The sequence below is a fragment of the Ascaphus truei genome, chromosome 1 (assembly GCF_040206685.1).
Source record: "Ascaphus truei isolate aAscTru1 chromosome 1, aAscTru1.hap1, whole genome shotgun sequence".
Classification (NCBI taxonomy): domain Eukaryota; kingdom Metazoa; phylum Chordata; class Amphibia; order Anura; family Ascaphidae; genus Ascaphus; species Ascaphus truei.
In genome coordinates, this window is record NC_134483.1 from 6,162,843 (window position 1) to 6,176,796 (window position 13,954).

Sequence of the window (13,954 nt, forward strand, 5' to 3'; positions counted from 1 at the left end):
TGAAGAAACAGACACACAGTCTTAATCATCAAGGAGGTTTAATATGCCAAAAACACCAACGTTTCGGCAGTGTTTACCGGAGTTTGAGGTTATCTCAGCGGCACTGTTGGGCAGTGATGTGCACTTACAACTGCTGGTAGCTGTGTACCTAAGGGTGTGGTCTGACTATGACGTACTGGTGGCGATACTATCACAAGTACATTACGACACGCATCCACTTTCACTGTATGGTTGATGCACGCTGAGATACCACACTCTGGTAGTATTTATATGTGAGCATTTATATACCTCTATACACCCTCCCCTCTGATCTAGGAGGGCGGATACTGCCATTATCAGCTATACTGACACTACTAGGCACACTTCCCCCTCCTACACCTCCCCTAGATTTTGAGCAGTCTATCAGGAGGGTTCCATATTAGAACCAGAATTATCACTATATATCTATTATTTTTGCCTCCTGTATACACCCATACCTCAGTTTTAGTTATTTTTAATACCTACTGATCTTGCGTCGTTGTACTGTATGTATATATGTTGAATAAAAGTTTATTGTTTTGCCGATTTGGCTATTTTAGGTAATTGTTCACTCCTAGTATTGGGTGTGGTTACCAGGGTCTCCCCTACAGCCTATTCTGATTTGTATCAAGGATCACTATATCCTTGCTATTATAATACATATATTAGCCTGTCTGTGCAGTGGTAAAAGGGATCTGCGGGAGACCTTTGTTTTGCCTCCTATCTACTTGCTATAGCACTTGAAATCAACCAGTCACACAGATCATAACAAGCAAAACATCTCTCTCTCTCTCCTCCCTCTCTCTCTCCCACTCTCTCTTCCCTCTCTCTTCCCTCTCTTCTTTCTCTCTCTCTCTCCCTCTTCTTCCCTCTCTTCCCCCTCTCCCTCTTTCACTCCCTCGCTCTCCCCCTCTCTCCCCTCTGCACAGAGACCTGCTCCGGCATTGCTTTAGAGGTTCTGCGTACGGAGGGCACAGTGGTGGACGCTGGTATTGCTGCCGCGCTGTGTCTGGCTGTGGTTCATCCTCACACCGCAAGCATAGGTACGTAAAACCCGCACAATACTCCTCTGCCAAAGGCTCTGGTGAAAGGGGTTATATGGGCTAGGTAAAGATGAAGCACTCGGCCAAGTAACACCTTATCTACTGTTATTTATAACTTGTGTTTATTATTTCTTCAAGTTTAGACCCAAAAGTTAAAGTGCAAACAGCTGGCCTCCCAATTTGTACATACTTCTTTAAGGGTTCGTTTGCTCATGAGTAGCTAAGTGAAGAAAATGGGAGCGTTTTTTTTTTAAATAGAGTAGATTTAACATTGATAAACCTCCAAAATACAAAGCCGCTGGGAGATTTCTGAGCGGAGATTCTATGATACTGGGGCAGTGCCACAGAACGCGTGAGGGATGTGAGGTCAGGGCAGTCCCACAGAACATGTGAGGGATGTGAGGTCGGGACAGTGCCACAGAACGCCTGAGGGAACTGGGGTCGGGGCAGTGCCACAGAACGCGTGAGGGATGTGAGGTCGGGACAGTGCCACAGAACGCCTGAGGGAACTGGGGTCGGGGCAGTGCCACAGAACGTGTGAGGCATGTGGGGTCAGGGCAGTCCCACAGAACGTGTGAGGCATGTGGGGTCAGGGCAGTCCCACAGAACATGTGAGGGATGTGAGGTGTGGGCAGTGCCACAGAACGAGAGGGAAGTGAGGTCGGTTCAGTGCCACAGAATGTGTGAGGGATGAAGGCTTGGGGTAGTGCCTCAGAACATGTGAGGGTTACAGGTTTGAGGCAGTGCCAAAGAATGTGTGAGGGATGAAGGCTTGGGGTAGTGCCTCAGAACATGTGAGGGTTACAGGTTTGAGGCAGTGCCAAAGAATGTGTGAGGGATGAAGGCTCGGGACAGTGCCACAGAACATGTGAGGGATATGTGTCACTGGAGACCAAGTCTTATCAACACATTAATACCGGGATTCTGGATTGAGCACAACAAGGCGGGCAAAATAAATTGTAATTTATTTCCTTTTAAGACAAACACGCAATTCTTCACAATTACACTTGATAAACACTTACTGGGATGGAGAAACGAAATAAAATGTCCACGGAACGAATGACTTGAGAACAAAGTCTCTGGGCACCACTGCACGGGTGCGGGGTAGTGCGCGAAACGAGCCGTGCGACAGTCCTTGGCTAGGGGCGCGAGCTGTAACCCCTGTATCTCCACCGAGGGACAACTTTTCGTAAAGTCCTTACAGGATTCGTTCAGGAATCCTTAGTTCAAACGAATTCTGGAAGAGGGGCACGATCCTTGGTTACAATGTTTTTAACCCCTCAAACTCCGGGAACTCCGCTGAAGCTGAACCTTAGATGGGACTGGGGAATCTCCCTAAAACCGGGCTGCAGACATTCTTATAGGGTTGAGTGTCCTATCTTTAACCTACACAGCCAATCCCCCCGTGGGAATAATTTTCTTCACCTATCCCAGACTTGCCAGTGGCGCATAAACCTGGCAGAGGTGGCTTCCCGGTCTGCTAAGAGCATGCGCTAACTTGGCATCTATGCTGCTTAGCATACGGGACACAAGCCCTTACCTGGCGACAGTAAGTCTGGGGATCGTCTACCATTTGTTGATAGCCCATACTTCACACCGGTATCGGGTTCTTTGCTGTATCCCGTCTACCCTAACACCTTAGGGTCTCTGAAGCTTCAACTCTGGACTTCTCTAGACACTGGGGCACCAGCGCAGCAGGGCGCCCTTTGAAGTACAGAGTTGGAAATCCCTCAACTCATTCATCCCTAATATATGCACATGTCAATGGATTCACTGCTGGGCTGACAGGAAAAAGGTTCCTGTCTTCATATTTTAAAAATACCTATAGCACAGTTTATTTTCATATATGGTATCCATATGAGTGGGTGATATTAAAACAACATGTATGTGTATGATAAATTCCTAACTAGCTGCATTCCAAAAATTAGAGTGCTAGCTCCCTCCTAACACAAGTTAGTCCCATAATTGAATAGGCTCTGTGATGTGGTTTGCGGTTTCACTTATAATGGTTCTGCGGTCAGAAGCCGGCATACAATATATCATTGCTTGCCGGGATCGGTAACCACAGAAGCACTTCACCAATTGAACTTAATTGGTTAACGAGACCGCAAGATACATTGTTGCATTCTGCCTCTTCAACTAGATCGCAAGCCACTTATCCACTTGAGTTTGTGGTTAAGACTTCCCCGGAGGGTTTTGCGGTTTAGGAAGTGATACAGGTCTTCAATGTAGTCGCTTACCACAGACACGCTTATTCAATTAACTCTTGCGTTCTTCTCAAGGATGTCTTCTTTCTACCCCCTTTGTATCTAAAGCCCTCTCCCGCCTTAAACCTTTTTCACTGACTGCCCTACACCTCTGGAATGCCCTTCCCCTCAGTACCCGGCTAGCACCCTCTCTATCCACCTTTAAGACCCACCTTAAGACACACTTGCTTAAAGAAGCATATGACTAGCACTGTGGATATTCTGAACACATGATCCATAAAGCTTGGCCCCCTGCAGACGCACTTACCAGAACTCCCTCCTACTGTCTCTGTACGTTCTCCCTACCTACCAATTAGACTGTAAGCTCCTCGGGGCAGGGACTCCTCTTCCTTATTGTTACTTTTATGTCTAAAGCACTTATTCCCATGATCTGTTATTTATATTATCTGTTATTTATTTGATTACCACATGTATTACTACTGTGAAGCGCTATGTACATTATTGGCGCTATATAAAGACATACAATACAATACAATTAACGCTTGGCACAGCGCTAGAAGCTCCCCCTTGTGTAGCAGACACATTTTACACATACAGCATACATCAATAGGACTGCAGCGAGTTCCTGAGCTGCAGAACTGACACTTAATTTTCATGCTATGACCCAGGGGACATCACAGTTGATATATAGGGGAAACATGGCATTGTGGTTACCAAAAATTAACCCCTTCATCCCCAACAAGGTTTAGGGGTAACCAGCCAGGCATAATACCTTTATACCTGGTTAACCCTTTCACCGACACAATATGGACTTGGGGCAGTGCCACATAACGCTTGTGGGATGCGAGTTCGGGGCAGTGTCACAGAACATGTGAGGGATGTGAGCTCGGGCAGTGCCACAGAACATGTGAGGGATGTTGGGTTAAGGGGCAGTGCCACAGAACGTGTGAGGGATGTGAGCTCGGGCAGTGCCACAGAACATGTGAGGGATGTTGGGTTAAGGGGCAGTGCCACAGAACGTGTGAGGGATGTGAGCTCGGGCAGTGCCACAGAACATGTGAGGGATGTTGGGTTAAGGGGCAGTGCCACAGAACGTGTGAGGGATGTGAGCTCGGGCAGTGCCACAGAACATGTGAGGGATGTTGGGTTAAGGGGCAGTGCCACAGAACGTGTGAGGGATGTGAGCTCGGGCAGTGCCACAGAACATGTGAGGGATGTTGGGTTAAGGGGCAGTGCCATAGAACGCGTGAGGGATGTGAGCTCGGGCAGTGCCACAGAACATGTGAGGTCGGGGGGGGGTGGCAGTGCCATAGAACGCGTGAGGGATGTGAGCTCGGGCAGTGCCACAGAACATGTGAGGTCGGGGGGGGGGTGGCAGTGCCATAGAACGCGTGAGGGATGTGAGGTCGGGGAGCAGTGTCATAGAACATGTGGGGCCAGGGGGCAGTGCCACAGAACATGTGAGGAATGTGGGGCCAGGGGGCAGTGCCACAAAACGTGTGAGAAATATGAGGTTGAAGCAGTGCCACAGAACATGTGAGGTACAGTATGTGTGGTTGGTGCAGTACCACAGAACACAAGGAATGTGGGGTCGGGGGGCAGTGCCACAGAACCTGTGAGGGAGGTGAGGCCGGAGCAGTGCCAGAGAACATATGAGGGACGTGGGGTCGGGGGACAGTGCCATAGAATGTTTGAGGAATGTGGGGTTGTGGGACAGTGCCACAGAATGTGTGAGGGATGTGGGGTTGTGGGACAGTGCCACAGAATGTGTGAGGGATGTGGGGTTGTGGGACAGTGCCACAGAATGTGTGAGGGATGTGGGGTTGTGGGACAGTGCCACAGAATGTGTGAGGGATGTGGGGTTGTGGGACAGTGCCACAGAATGTGTGAGGGTTGTGGGACAGTGCCACAGAATGTGTGAGGGTTGTGGGACAGTGCCACAGAATGTGTGAGGGTTGTGGGACAGTGCCACAGAATGTGTGAGGGTTGTGGGACAGTGCCACAGAATGTGTGAGGGTTGTGGGACAGTGCCACAGAATGTGTGAGGGTTGTGGGACAGTGCCACAGAATGTGTGAGGGTTGTGGGACAGTGCCACAAAATGTGTGAGGGTTGTGGGACAGTGCCACAGAATGTGTGAGGGTTGTGGGACAGTGCCACAGAATGTGTGAGGGTTGTGGGACAGTGCCACAGAATGTGTGAGGGATGTGGGGTTGTGGGACAGTGCCACAGAATGTGCGAGGGTTGTGGGACAGTGCCACAGAATGTGTGAGGGTTGTGGGACAGTGCCACAGAATGTGTGAGGGATGTGGGGTTGTGGGACAGTGCCACAGAATGTGCGAGGGTTGTGGGACAGTGCCACAGAATGTGTGAGGGTTGTGAGGTCGGGGCAGTGCCACAGAATGTGTGAGGGTTGTGGGACAGTGCCACAGAATGTGTGAGGGTTGTGGGACAGTGCCACAGAATGTGTGAGGGTTGTGGGACAGTGCCACAGAATGTGTGAGGGATGTGGGGTTGTGGGACAGTGCCACAGAATGTGCGAGGGTTGTGGGACAGTGCCACAGAATGTGTGAGGGTTGTGGGACAGTGCCACAGAATGTGTGAGGGATGTGGGGTTGTGGGACAGTGCCACAGAATGTGCGAGGGTTGTGGGACAGTGCCACAGAATGTGTGAGGGTTGTGAGGTCGGGGCAGTGCCACAGAATGTGTGAGGGTTGTGGGACAGTGCCACAGAATGTGTGAGGGTTGTGGGACAGTGCCACAAAATGTGTGAGGGTTGTGGGACAGTGCCACAGAATGTGTGAGGGTTGTGAGGTCGGGGCAGTGCCACAGAATGTGTGAGGGTTGTGGGACAGTGCCACAGAATGTGTGAGGGATGTGGGGTTGTGGGACAGTGCCACAGAATGTGCGAGGGTTGTGGGACAGTGCCACAGAATGTGTGAGGGTTGTGAGGTCGGGGCAGTGCCACAGAATGTGTGAGGGTTGTGGGACAGTGCCACAGAATGTGTGAGGGATGTGGGGTTGTGGGACAGTGCCACAGAATGTGTGAGGGATGTGGGGTTGTGGGACAGTGCCACAGAATGTGTGAGGGATGTGGGGTGGGGGACAGTGCCACAGAACGTGTGAGGGATGTGGGGTGGGGGACAGTGCCACAGAATGTGTGAGGGATGTGGGGTGGGGGACAGTGCCACAGAATGTGTGAGGGATGTGGGGTGGGGGACAGTGCCACAGAATGTGTGAGGGATGTGGGGTTGTGGGACAGTGCCACAGAATGTGCGAGGGTTGTGGGACAGTGCCACAGGGATTTTTTACATGAATGCATCAGACAAGACAAAGGGATCTGTGAGCTCCGCCATATTTATTTAAAATAAGCAGAAATTAGCTGTAAAACTAACCGTTTTTCATTCTTGTTCCTCTTCTGTGTGGTTGCAGGTGGGGTGTTCTCCTCCCTATATTACAATGGGACCTCAAGCAACATTACAGCGCTCAACGCTATGCCCCTTGATGCTTCGCCCAGTACGTACGGGATCCCCCTGATGCTCCAGGGTCTCTGGCTACTGCACCAGAAGCACGGCCGGATGAAATGGTCAGATCTTCTGCACACCACCATCACCCTGGCAAACAGGGGATTCCTCGTGGACACTGTCCTGTCTGCTGCTCTGGAGGCAAACCGTCAGACCGTCCTCTCCTCTGTGGGACTATGCAGCCTCTTCTGCGCAGCCAATAACAACCTGAAAGGCATAGGAGCTATGGCAAAAAATCCCCAGCTCGGCAAGACACTAGTGCAGATTGCAACCGCAATGACAGATGCTGCTATCCCAGACGGTGTTATCCAGAGCCTGTCAAGTGACATTGAGGTCTCGGAAAGACAGAGCTTCACAAAGGCCATTTCCAAGAAGTACTTGAGATTTGAGAACCCAGTGACTCTTGACCTACCAGGGATAACCCTCCACGTGGCCCCCAGCCCCACAGCAGGCAAAATCCTTGCTGACTCCCTTCGGGAGATTTACCAGATACCTATTCCCCCTAACACCAGCAATGCCAACGCCACAGTCAGAGCCTACCAGATTCTTCTAAACTCCTCCAAGGTTATGTACGCGCTGGGGGGCGCTAGGCCCAGTAATGCTCCTGCAAGTTTCTCCCAGCAACCTCTCCCACCTTGGAGACCAGCACCTGTGGGGGGCAATGTGGTGGTAGCAGACACCTATGGCAATATCTTTGTGATGTCCCTCTCGCTCAACAGCTCCTTTGGCTCCGGCTTTGTCTCACCCTCTACGGGAATCCTTTTGAGTGACTTTACCCAGGGCCCTGAATTACCTCCCGCCTTCAGCCCCATGTTCTGGGCCTGCCCGTCTGTGCTACAGTTTGGGACAAACGGGGACGTGATGGGGTTAGCAGCAACTGGGGGGAGCTCTGTGCCTTTCTCTCTGGCACAAGTTATCCTTAACCACCTCTACCTGAAAGAGGACCTTACGAATTCAGTCAGGGGTCCCCTGGTGGACCTCAGCTCTGATAGCTCTGACCCTTGGACTGATTACTTTGGTGTGTGGGGAAGGAAACCGGAATCAGTGAGAAATCCAGGAGAACATCCCTCGGCAGTGGTAGCAGTAGAGGTAGAAGCAGAGCATGTGAAGGTCTCTAAATCCCTCGGCCTTTGCTGTTATGACAAAGGGATGTAGGCACTTAGTGTTCGGTACAGTGGTGAGGACTGACCATTGGGGTCTCCAGGACTAAAACATCCCACAGGCAGCTATCCCAGACCCGATCCCCTGGCATCAGAATTTCTGAATGACCTCCATACTGAGCTTGTTTACATTACAGAATAATATATTGTTTCCGCGTAAATACTTTGTGCCAGGATCTATTACAGGTCTACAAGGTCTACTGTCACCATGAACATGGACATGCTGAAATGAATAACCGTGCTAAATATCACCATTCCAGCTCCAAAAGAAAGAAAGGGCTTTTTGGAAGTAGTGTAGGATCTCTACAAGTTTAACATACCTCCCAATAACAGGATAGGGAGCTGCTTCTGCATGCCTTTCATCTCTCGCTGATATCCCAATAACAGGATAGGGAGCTGCTTCTGCATGCCTTTCATCTCTCGCTGATATCCCAATAACAGGATAGGGAGCTGCTTCTGCATGCCTTTCATCTCTCGCTGATATCCCAATAACAGGATAGGGAGCTGCTTCTGCATGCCTTTCATCTCTCGCTGATATTTAGTATCACATTATAGCCTTCCATGGAGTCTCATTAAAAAAAAACCAGCACTTTTACGTCATGATACCATTTTTGTTTTGTCCAGAACTCCCAAATCTTAGTGATTTAGGATTTTCGGAGGTGACATCGCTGCTTTCATAGTCAGATGACTGTACAGCAGTGGGAGATATAGACAGGAGACTAAAACAAAATGTCCGCCAAGAGTTTGTGTTGGGAGACCTGGGTTCTGAGCAGTGCTGTGTTTAATAATAATAATAATACATGTATATAGCAGTGATAAGACACGGGGGGTCATTTTATAGTTGAATTGATGTCTATAGGGGTTTGCATGTGATGACAGGTTAAACCGTCTCCTTGAAGTACAGAATTACCTCCTGAGTGTTAGGGAGTTAGTATTAAACACACCAGCTCACTTCTTTACATAATAATGCTCATGTGCACTCAATGTAACTTACACAAAGGCTTGGTCATGTACAGTATACAGGTCCCCTTATTGAAGGCCGCAGAGTAGAGCCTGTCCTGATGAAATGAATATGTAGCAATGTATGGTGATCCATAGATGATGTCCCTATAGGAACACACCATCCTACTGATTTTAGTTCCAGGTTGTAAAGAATCAGGGGCATTTAATGCTGTAAAATGTTCCTCCCTTATGGCTTTTTAAAATTTATTTTAGTGGTTAATTAAAAATGTCTCTGCTAGAAGAACAAACAACAGATTGTGCGGCGAGATAAATATGGCAGTGCTTTCAGTGGTAACTTAATATCGCCATTATTCCCAAAAATAATCCTTTATGTATACAAATGTTAAGGTGTGTGTGTATCAGATTGTAGCCTGCAATATTTTCATCCAGCACGCGACACTATTGTGTTACCAGATTGTTCTGGTGTGCTGCCATCTATGTTGTGTGTGTATATAGTGTTCTGGAGAGCGAGACACCACAAAATGCATGTACAGTATGCGCGCGGCTGATCTAAGCTTCTAGACTAATGCACAGTGATATATTACACAATTACTGGATTGGGATTCATGAGACAAAACTATTTGTGGCAGACTCGGAAAGTGACGTGTGTATTCACTTTCCTATTTCTGTGTTAAGGTACTTAAAGAACTTTTTAGGGTTGACCTTACTTTCTATTGCAATCCTTTTTTCATTATCCATTTTTGCTAATTTGATTGCCCTTTTGCACTTTTGTTACATTCCTTATAATTCTGATACGATGTCTCTGTCCCTTCTGACTTAAAGAATTTAAACGCCTTCCTCTTCTTGTCCATTTCCTCCCCTACCTGTTTATTTAGCCACATTGGTTTTGACTTATTTCATTTATACTTATTACCCAAGGGTATACACTGATAAGTGTGCTTTTCTAACAATGTATTACAGACTGCCCATTTACTTTACACATGTGTCACTGCAAAAACATCAGCCCATGTATTACTTGTCTCCCCCAGACTTGCCATTCCTACCCCGATACTCCCAATATCTTCACTCAATCAGGAAAATCTATTGGGATGGATCAGCTCAGAACAGGCTGCCTCTCCCTATTGCCCCTGCTTCCCCTTCTAACTGTTACCCAGCTACCTACCAGCTCCTCACTCACAGTGCCACCATCTGCACCACTAGTCGAAGCAAGGGCCTGCTCAGTGAGCTCTAACCCCCTTTCAAGATTGCCAATGTCCCTCAATATTGCAAGTTGCCTCTTCAGATCAGCAATCTCTGACTGTAAAGAGACCACCCGCTCACACCTCTCACAGCGGTATGCTCCTTGGAACAGCTGCTCCAAGTGCACATACATGTGGCAAGATGTGCATTGAGTGGCATTTTCAATCCTGCTCATTGATTACTTTGAGAAGTAGACGATCCACCTTAGTTAACCTCTAGAGTTACTGATTTCCCAGTGGAGATATTTGATCATGGTTCATACTTTGAGCTGTGAAAATACAGCACTCCGGGCCATTTTGAGCCATTTTGATAAGCGCCAAAGCTATGAACAAGTTTGTGCAGCATTAACACCAACAAATGTGCAGAATTGAACACAGACATTTATCAAACCGTTCCAACACAACATCTTCACTTTGTGTTGAAAACCCACAATATCACACTCACCTTTACAGTCCATCCTGCTAAAAGCTGCTCCTATAACACGGGCCGCAATGGGAAGACCGCCGGAGGAGGAGGAGGCTTTGGGACATTTAAATATGGACATTCCTTTTATTTCCATTATTTTTCCCACATCCTGTGAATTGGAAACAATTTCTCCCACAACGGATGTGTAAGATTTGTGACTTTATAAATTAAAAGAACTTTACATTTTTTGGTGTTTTTTTTTTTTAAAGACTATTTATTAAAATCTCCCGGTGGCAAAACGGAAACGGTTAGTGGGAAACCAGCGCGCCGGTGAATCACTTCAGTGGGATTCTCTGCGCTAAACGTGGTGCTGGTTTGTTGCTTCTGATTTGCAGCCCTTATTCTCTAAGTGCTGCTACGCTATAAGACACCTTCTGCACCATAAAACATGTCTTGGCCCATGAAAGGGAATGTGCGGCAAGAGGTCTTCTGCCATCGGAAGGTTTCTTATAGTATAGCACTGCTTAGTAAATATCGCCCCAAACATCTTATAAAGCTTCAAAAAAAGGAAGACTTTCAGCGCCTCAGATAGGGTCGCCACCGCGCCGGGAGACGATGCATTTATAATATCAGTTTTCCGGTCCATCGCAGAAGACCCTTCACATTCGCAAAGAAGCAAAGACGCCCCATCAAATGTCATGAATTTTAACGACAAAGAAATTAACACTTGCGAGATAAGCTTGTCGAGCCAGGAAAAGTCCGAGCACAGGATCCCCCCCCCCCTGCCCCTCCCCCCTCCACATACTGGGAATACTTGTTTCAGGGAAATGTGGTGGGAAAATTCAGGAAATTTCTTCATATTCCATTGACGTGTGATGGTCTTTTTTCAAGTAGAACTGGGTGCTCCCCATTCTCTCCTATGTGTGAACCTAGTTCCCTTCCTTCCTAGGTCTGTGGCAGGAGCAGCCCCCCGCTCCCTCTTATCTGTGATAAGAGCCCCCTGCTGTCCTGTATGAGCAAAGCTACCTCCCCTCTTCTGTCTTCTGTCTTGTGTGTTATCCGCCCTGTGCATATGATGCCCCTTCTGTCCTTTCTCTAAGGAGAAGGTGTCCCCTCTGTGTGCTGCTCCTACCCCCAATGATCACCACAATTGGGCTCAAGTCCCGATCCCAAAGAGGTTGGAAGAATATCAGTGATATAAGGCTATAGGTAATGTGATTTCCAGCTGTTAGGGGGACACACTATCCTGCGGCCCACGTGTTCTCTGTATCTTATCTCCGCCCCCCCTAAAAATAATAATAATGCACAAGGTTTTTTTTTCAAGTCTTGACAGAGGTAATTGTGATCGTCCAATAACAGAATAGCAATCCATCCTTTGTGTGAGGAAAAAACAGCCTTCAAATAAAGGTCCAGTCAAAAGCAATTAACCACATTGGTGTCCAGTCAAATCTCCATCCTAAGAAACGTCTCTGAAATGTCTTTGAGCCAAGTCAGGAGCAGAAGTATTCAGCTCTGGTTTAGGACCAATCACAAACCAGCCAGCTCTATTAGTACCGGGGTGTGAATGCTTCTACTCCTCGCCGACTTCTCGGTCAACTGGTGCAGATACTGTTTATAGAAACAGATGCAGGGTCCACCAGCCCCAGTTCCTCCTGCTCGTTCACACACAGCTGGTACCCGCAGCCTTTTCTCCGGGCCAACGGCGCTACTCTTCCATTAGGTTTGGCACGCGGGGGAAGGAGAAAACCGACACTGCCGGCAATCAGCATGTGCCAGATGCTGTGGATGTAGAAATAGTTGTCCTCCGTCTCCACAAAGGCGTATAGTGCCACAGCCGAGCAGGCGATTAGTGTCCCCGGGCAGAGGTAGAAGAGCCAGCGCTTCCAAGTAGGAGGGTAACAGTGCCGTCTGCGGATTGTTCTCACCGTCTGCCAAACAGAACAAATAGAAAGGTTTAAGGGACAGTCTGGTATAGCGTCTCCCTGCAGTGCAAAGGAATACTCAGCAAGCCATACTGTAGGTCCCTTCTATCTATGTCACTGCCACCACGTAGGGCCCTTCTGTATGTGAGTAACAGACACAATATTTCTAAGCTGCAATGATATAGCACACAAACATAGTGACTAATCGCTCACCTAATTGTACAGATGGTTAAAAAACTTGGGGCACAGGGAGAATAAATCAACTAACTAACACTTGAACAAGTGACCACAGGGGTCACTAAAAGCCCTATAAATTGCACTCATAAGTTACGGTATCCGTATCAGACACTGTTATACTGTAAGTGGATAATACGTAATGAGTAGGACCACAGGAAGGGTCCACTGACCCTATGACAACAGACTCAAATGCATAATAAAACCAAAAATAACAAAATTTTATTAAAACTATTTGTGACAAAACAACATATACTGTATAATAGACATATACACACAGGATATAAAATCCTCGGTGGGAGAGACGGTTGAAATTGGGGATGAGCTGGTATATATCTACCCACTGCTTATGTAGGAACTAATGTCCTTAGGATATAAGGTGTACAGGGTATAGTAACAGTAAATTGTACAAAAACAAATACTGTTAGTAGGACTAGGTACTAAGGAATAGCTATGGATGAGGTCATAACATCTACCCAACACAGCGCAGCAAAAGACACATATGCATACATCCCCAGACAATGAAAAACCAAAAACAAAGATATATCATACACTTGTGTTAGCTGTATGAATAATAACCACAAATGGTAAGGTAGTGTATATTGACACAATGTCGTGGAGGAGATTGAATTCCTCAATATATCGCCATTGTGTCAAATAGGAGGTTGCAGCTTGGTAAATGTTATATTCTGCGCCTCGTTCAATTGTAGTGGTATAGTCACGGAGGAGGAGGGAATAATCAGCTGTGTCCGTCGCTGTGTTACCTTATCTTCGTATCCCATTACCAAACCGTCTCTCCTGGTGTACGTCATTCGTCTGACGTCGCCATACCCCGACGTACGTTTCACGTGCTAGGCACGCTGCTTCAGGAGGAGGAGTCACAAAACGTGAATGTAGACGCTGCATTTTAAAGTCTGACGTCAGGGAGGAGCCGGCATGTTGACCAGTAATAGGTAAGGATCTGGTCCTGCCTCTACATGGGCGTGGATACATAGCGGCATAATAGAGATATGTACAAGGAGTATATTAGAGTCATAATGGCTCCTGGTGTCGATAGACATGAATATCGTGTTTAGGTATGTATACAGAAGAAACAAGAATCTGAATAAGGTAGGGAGTCGGTGCATAAATAAGGAAATAGCTGATGTATATATCCAGATCTAACTAAACGGGACATAGATGTGACAGTAACAGTATGCTGAGCAGTCTAGGTATATCAATTGGTGACAGCTACTGGATAT

At 47.5% G+C, this 13,954-nt stretch overlaps 2 protein-coding genes across 2 annotated transcripts in view; one reads left to right on the top strand and one right to left on the bottom strand.

The window, feature by feature from the left end:
- The window catches only part of GGT6 (gamma-glutamyltransferase 6), a 70,380-nt gene extending 59,139 nt beyond the window's left edge, over positions 1–11,241 (top strand). Inside the window, exons 3-4 of the mRNA XM_075577944.1 lie at positions 948–1,061; positions 6,699–11,241. Coding sequence (XP_075434059.1) covers positions 948–1,061; positions 6,699–7,945 — 1,361 coding nt within the window. The 3' untranslated portion in view covers positions 7,946–11,241. The remainder of the gene's footprint in view (positions 1–947; positions 1,062–6,698) is intronic.
- A 116-nt stretch (positions 11,242–11,357) lies between these two features.
- LOC142471220 (transmembrane protein 8B-like) overlaps positions 11,358–13,954 on the bottom strand; it is a 60,651-nt gene continuing 58,054 nt past the window's right edge. The window contains exon 4 of the mRNA XM_075578057.1: positions 11,358–12,485. Coding sequence (XP_075434172.1) covers positions 12,150–12,485 — 336 coding nt within the window. The 3' untranslated portion in view covers positions 11,358–12,149. The remainder of the gene's footprint in view (positions 12,486–13,954) is intronic.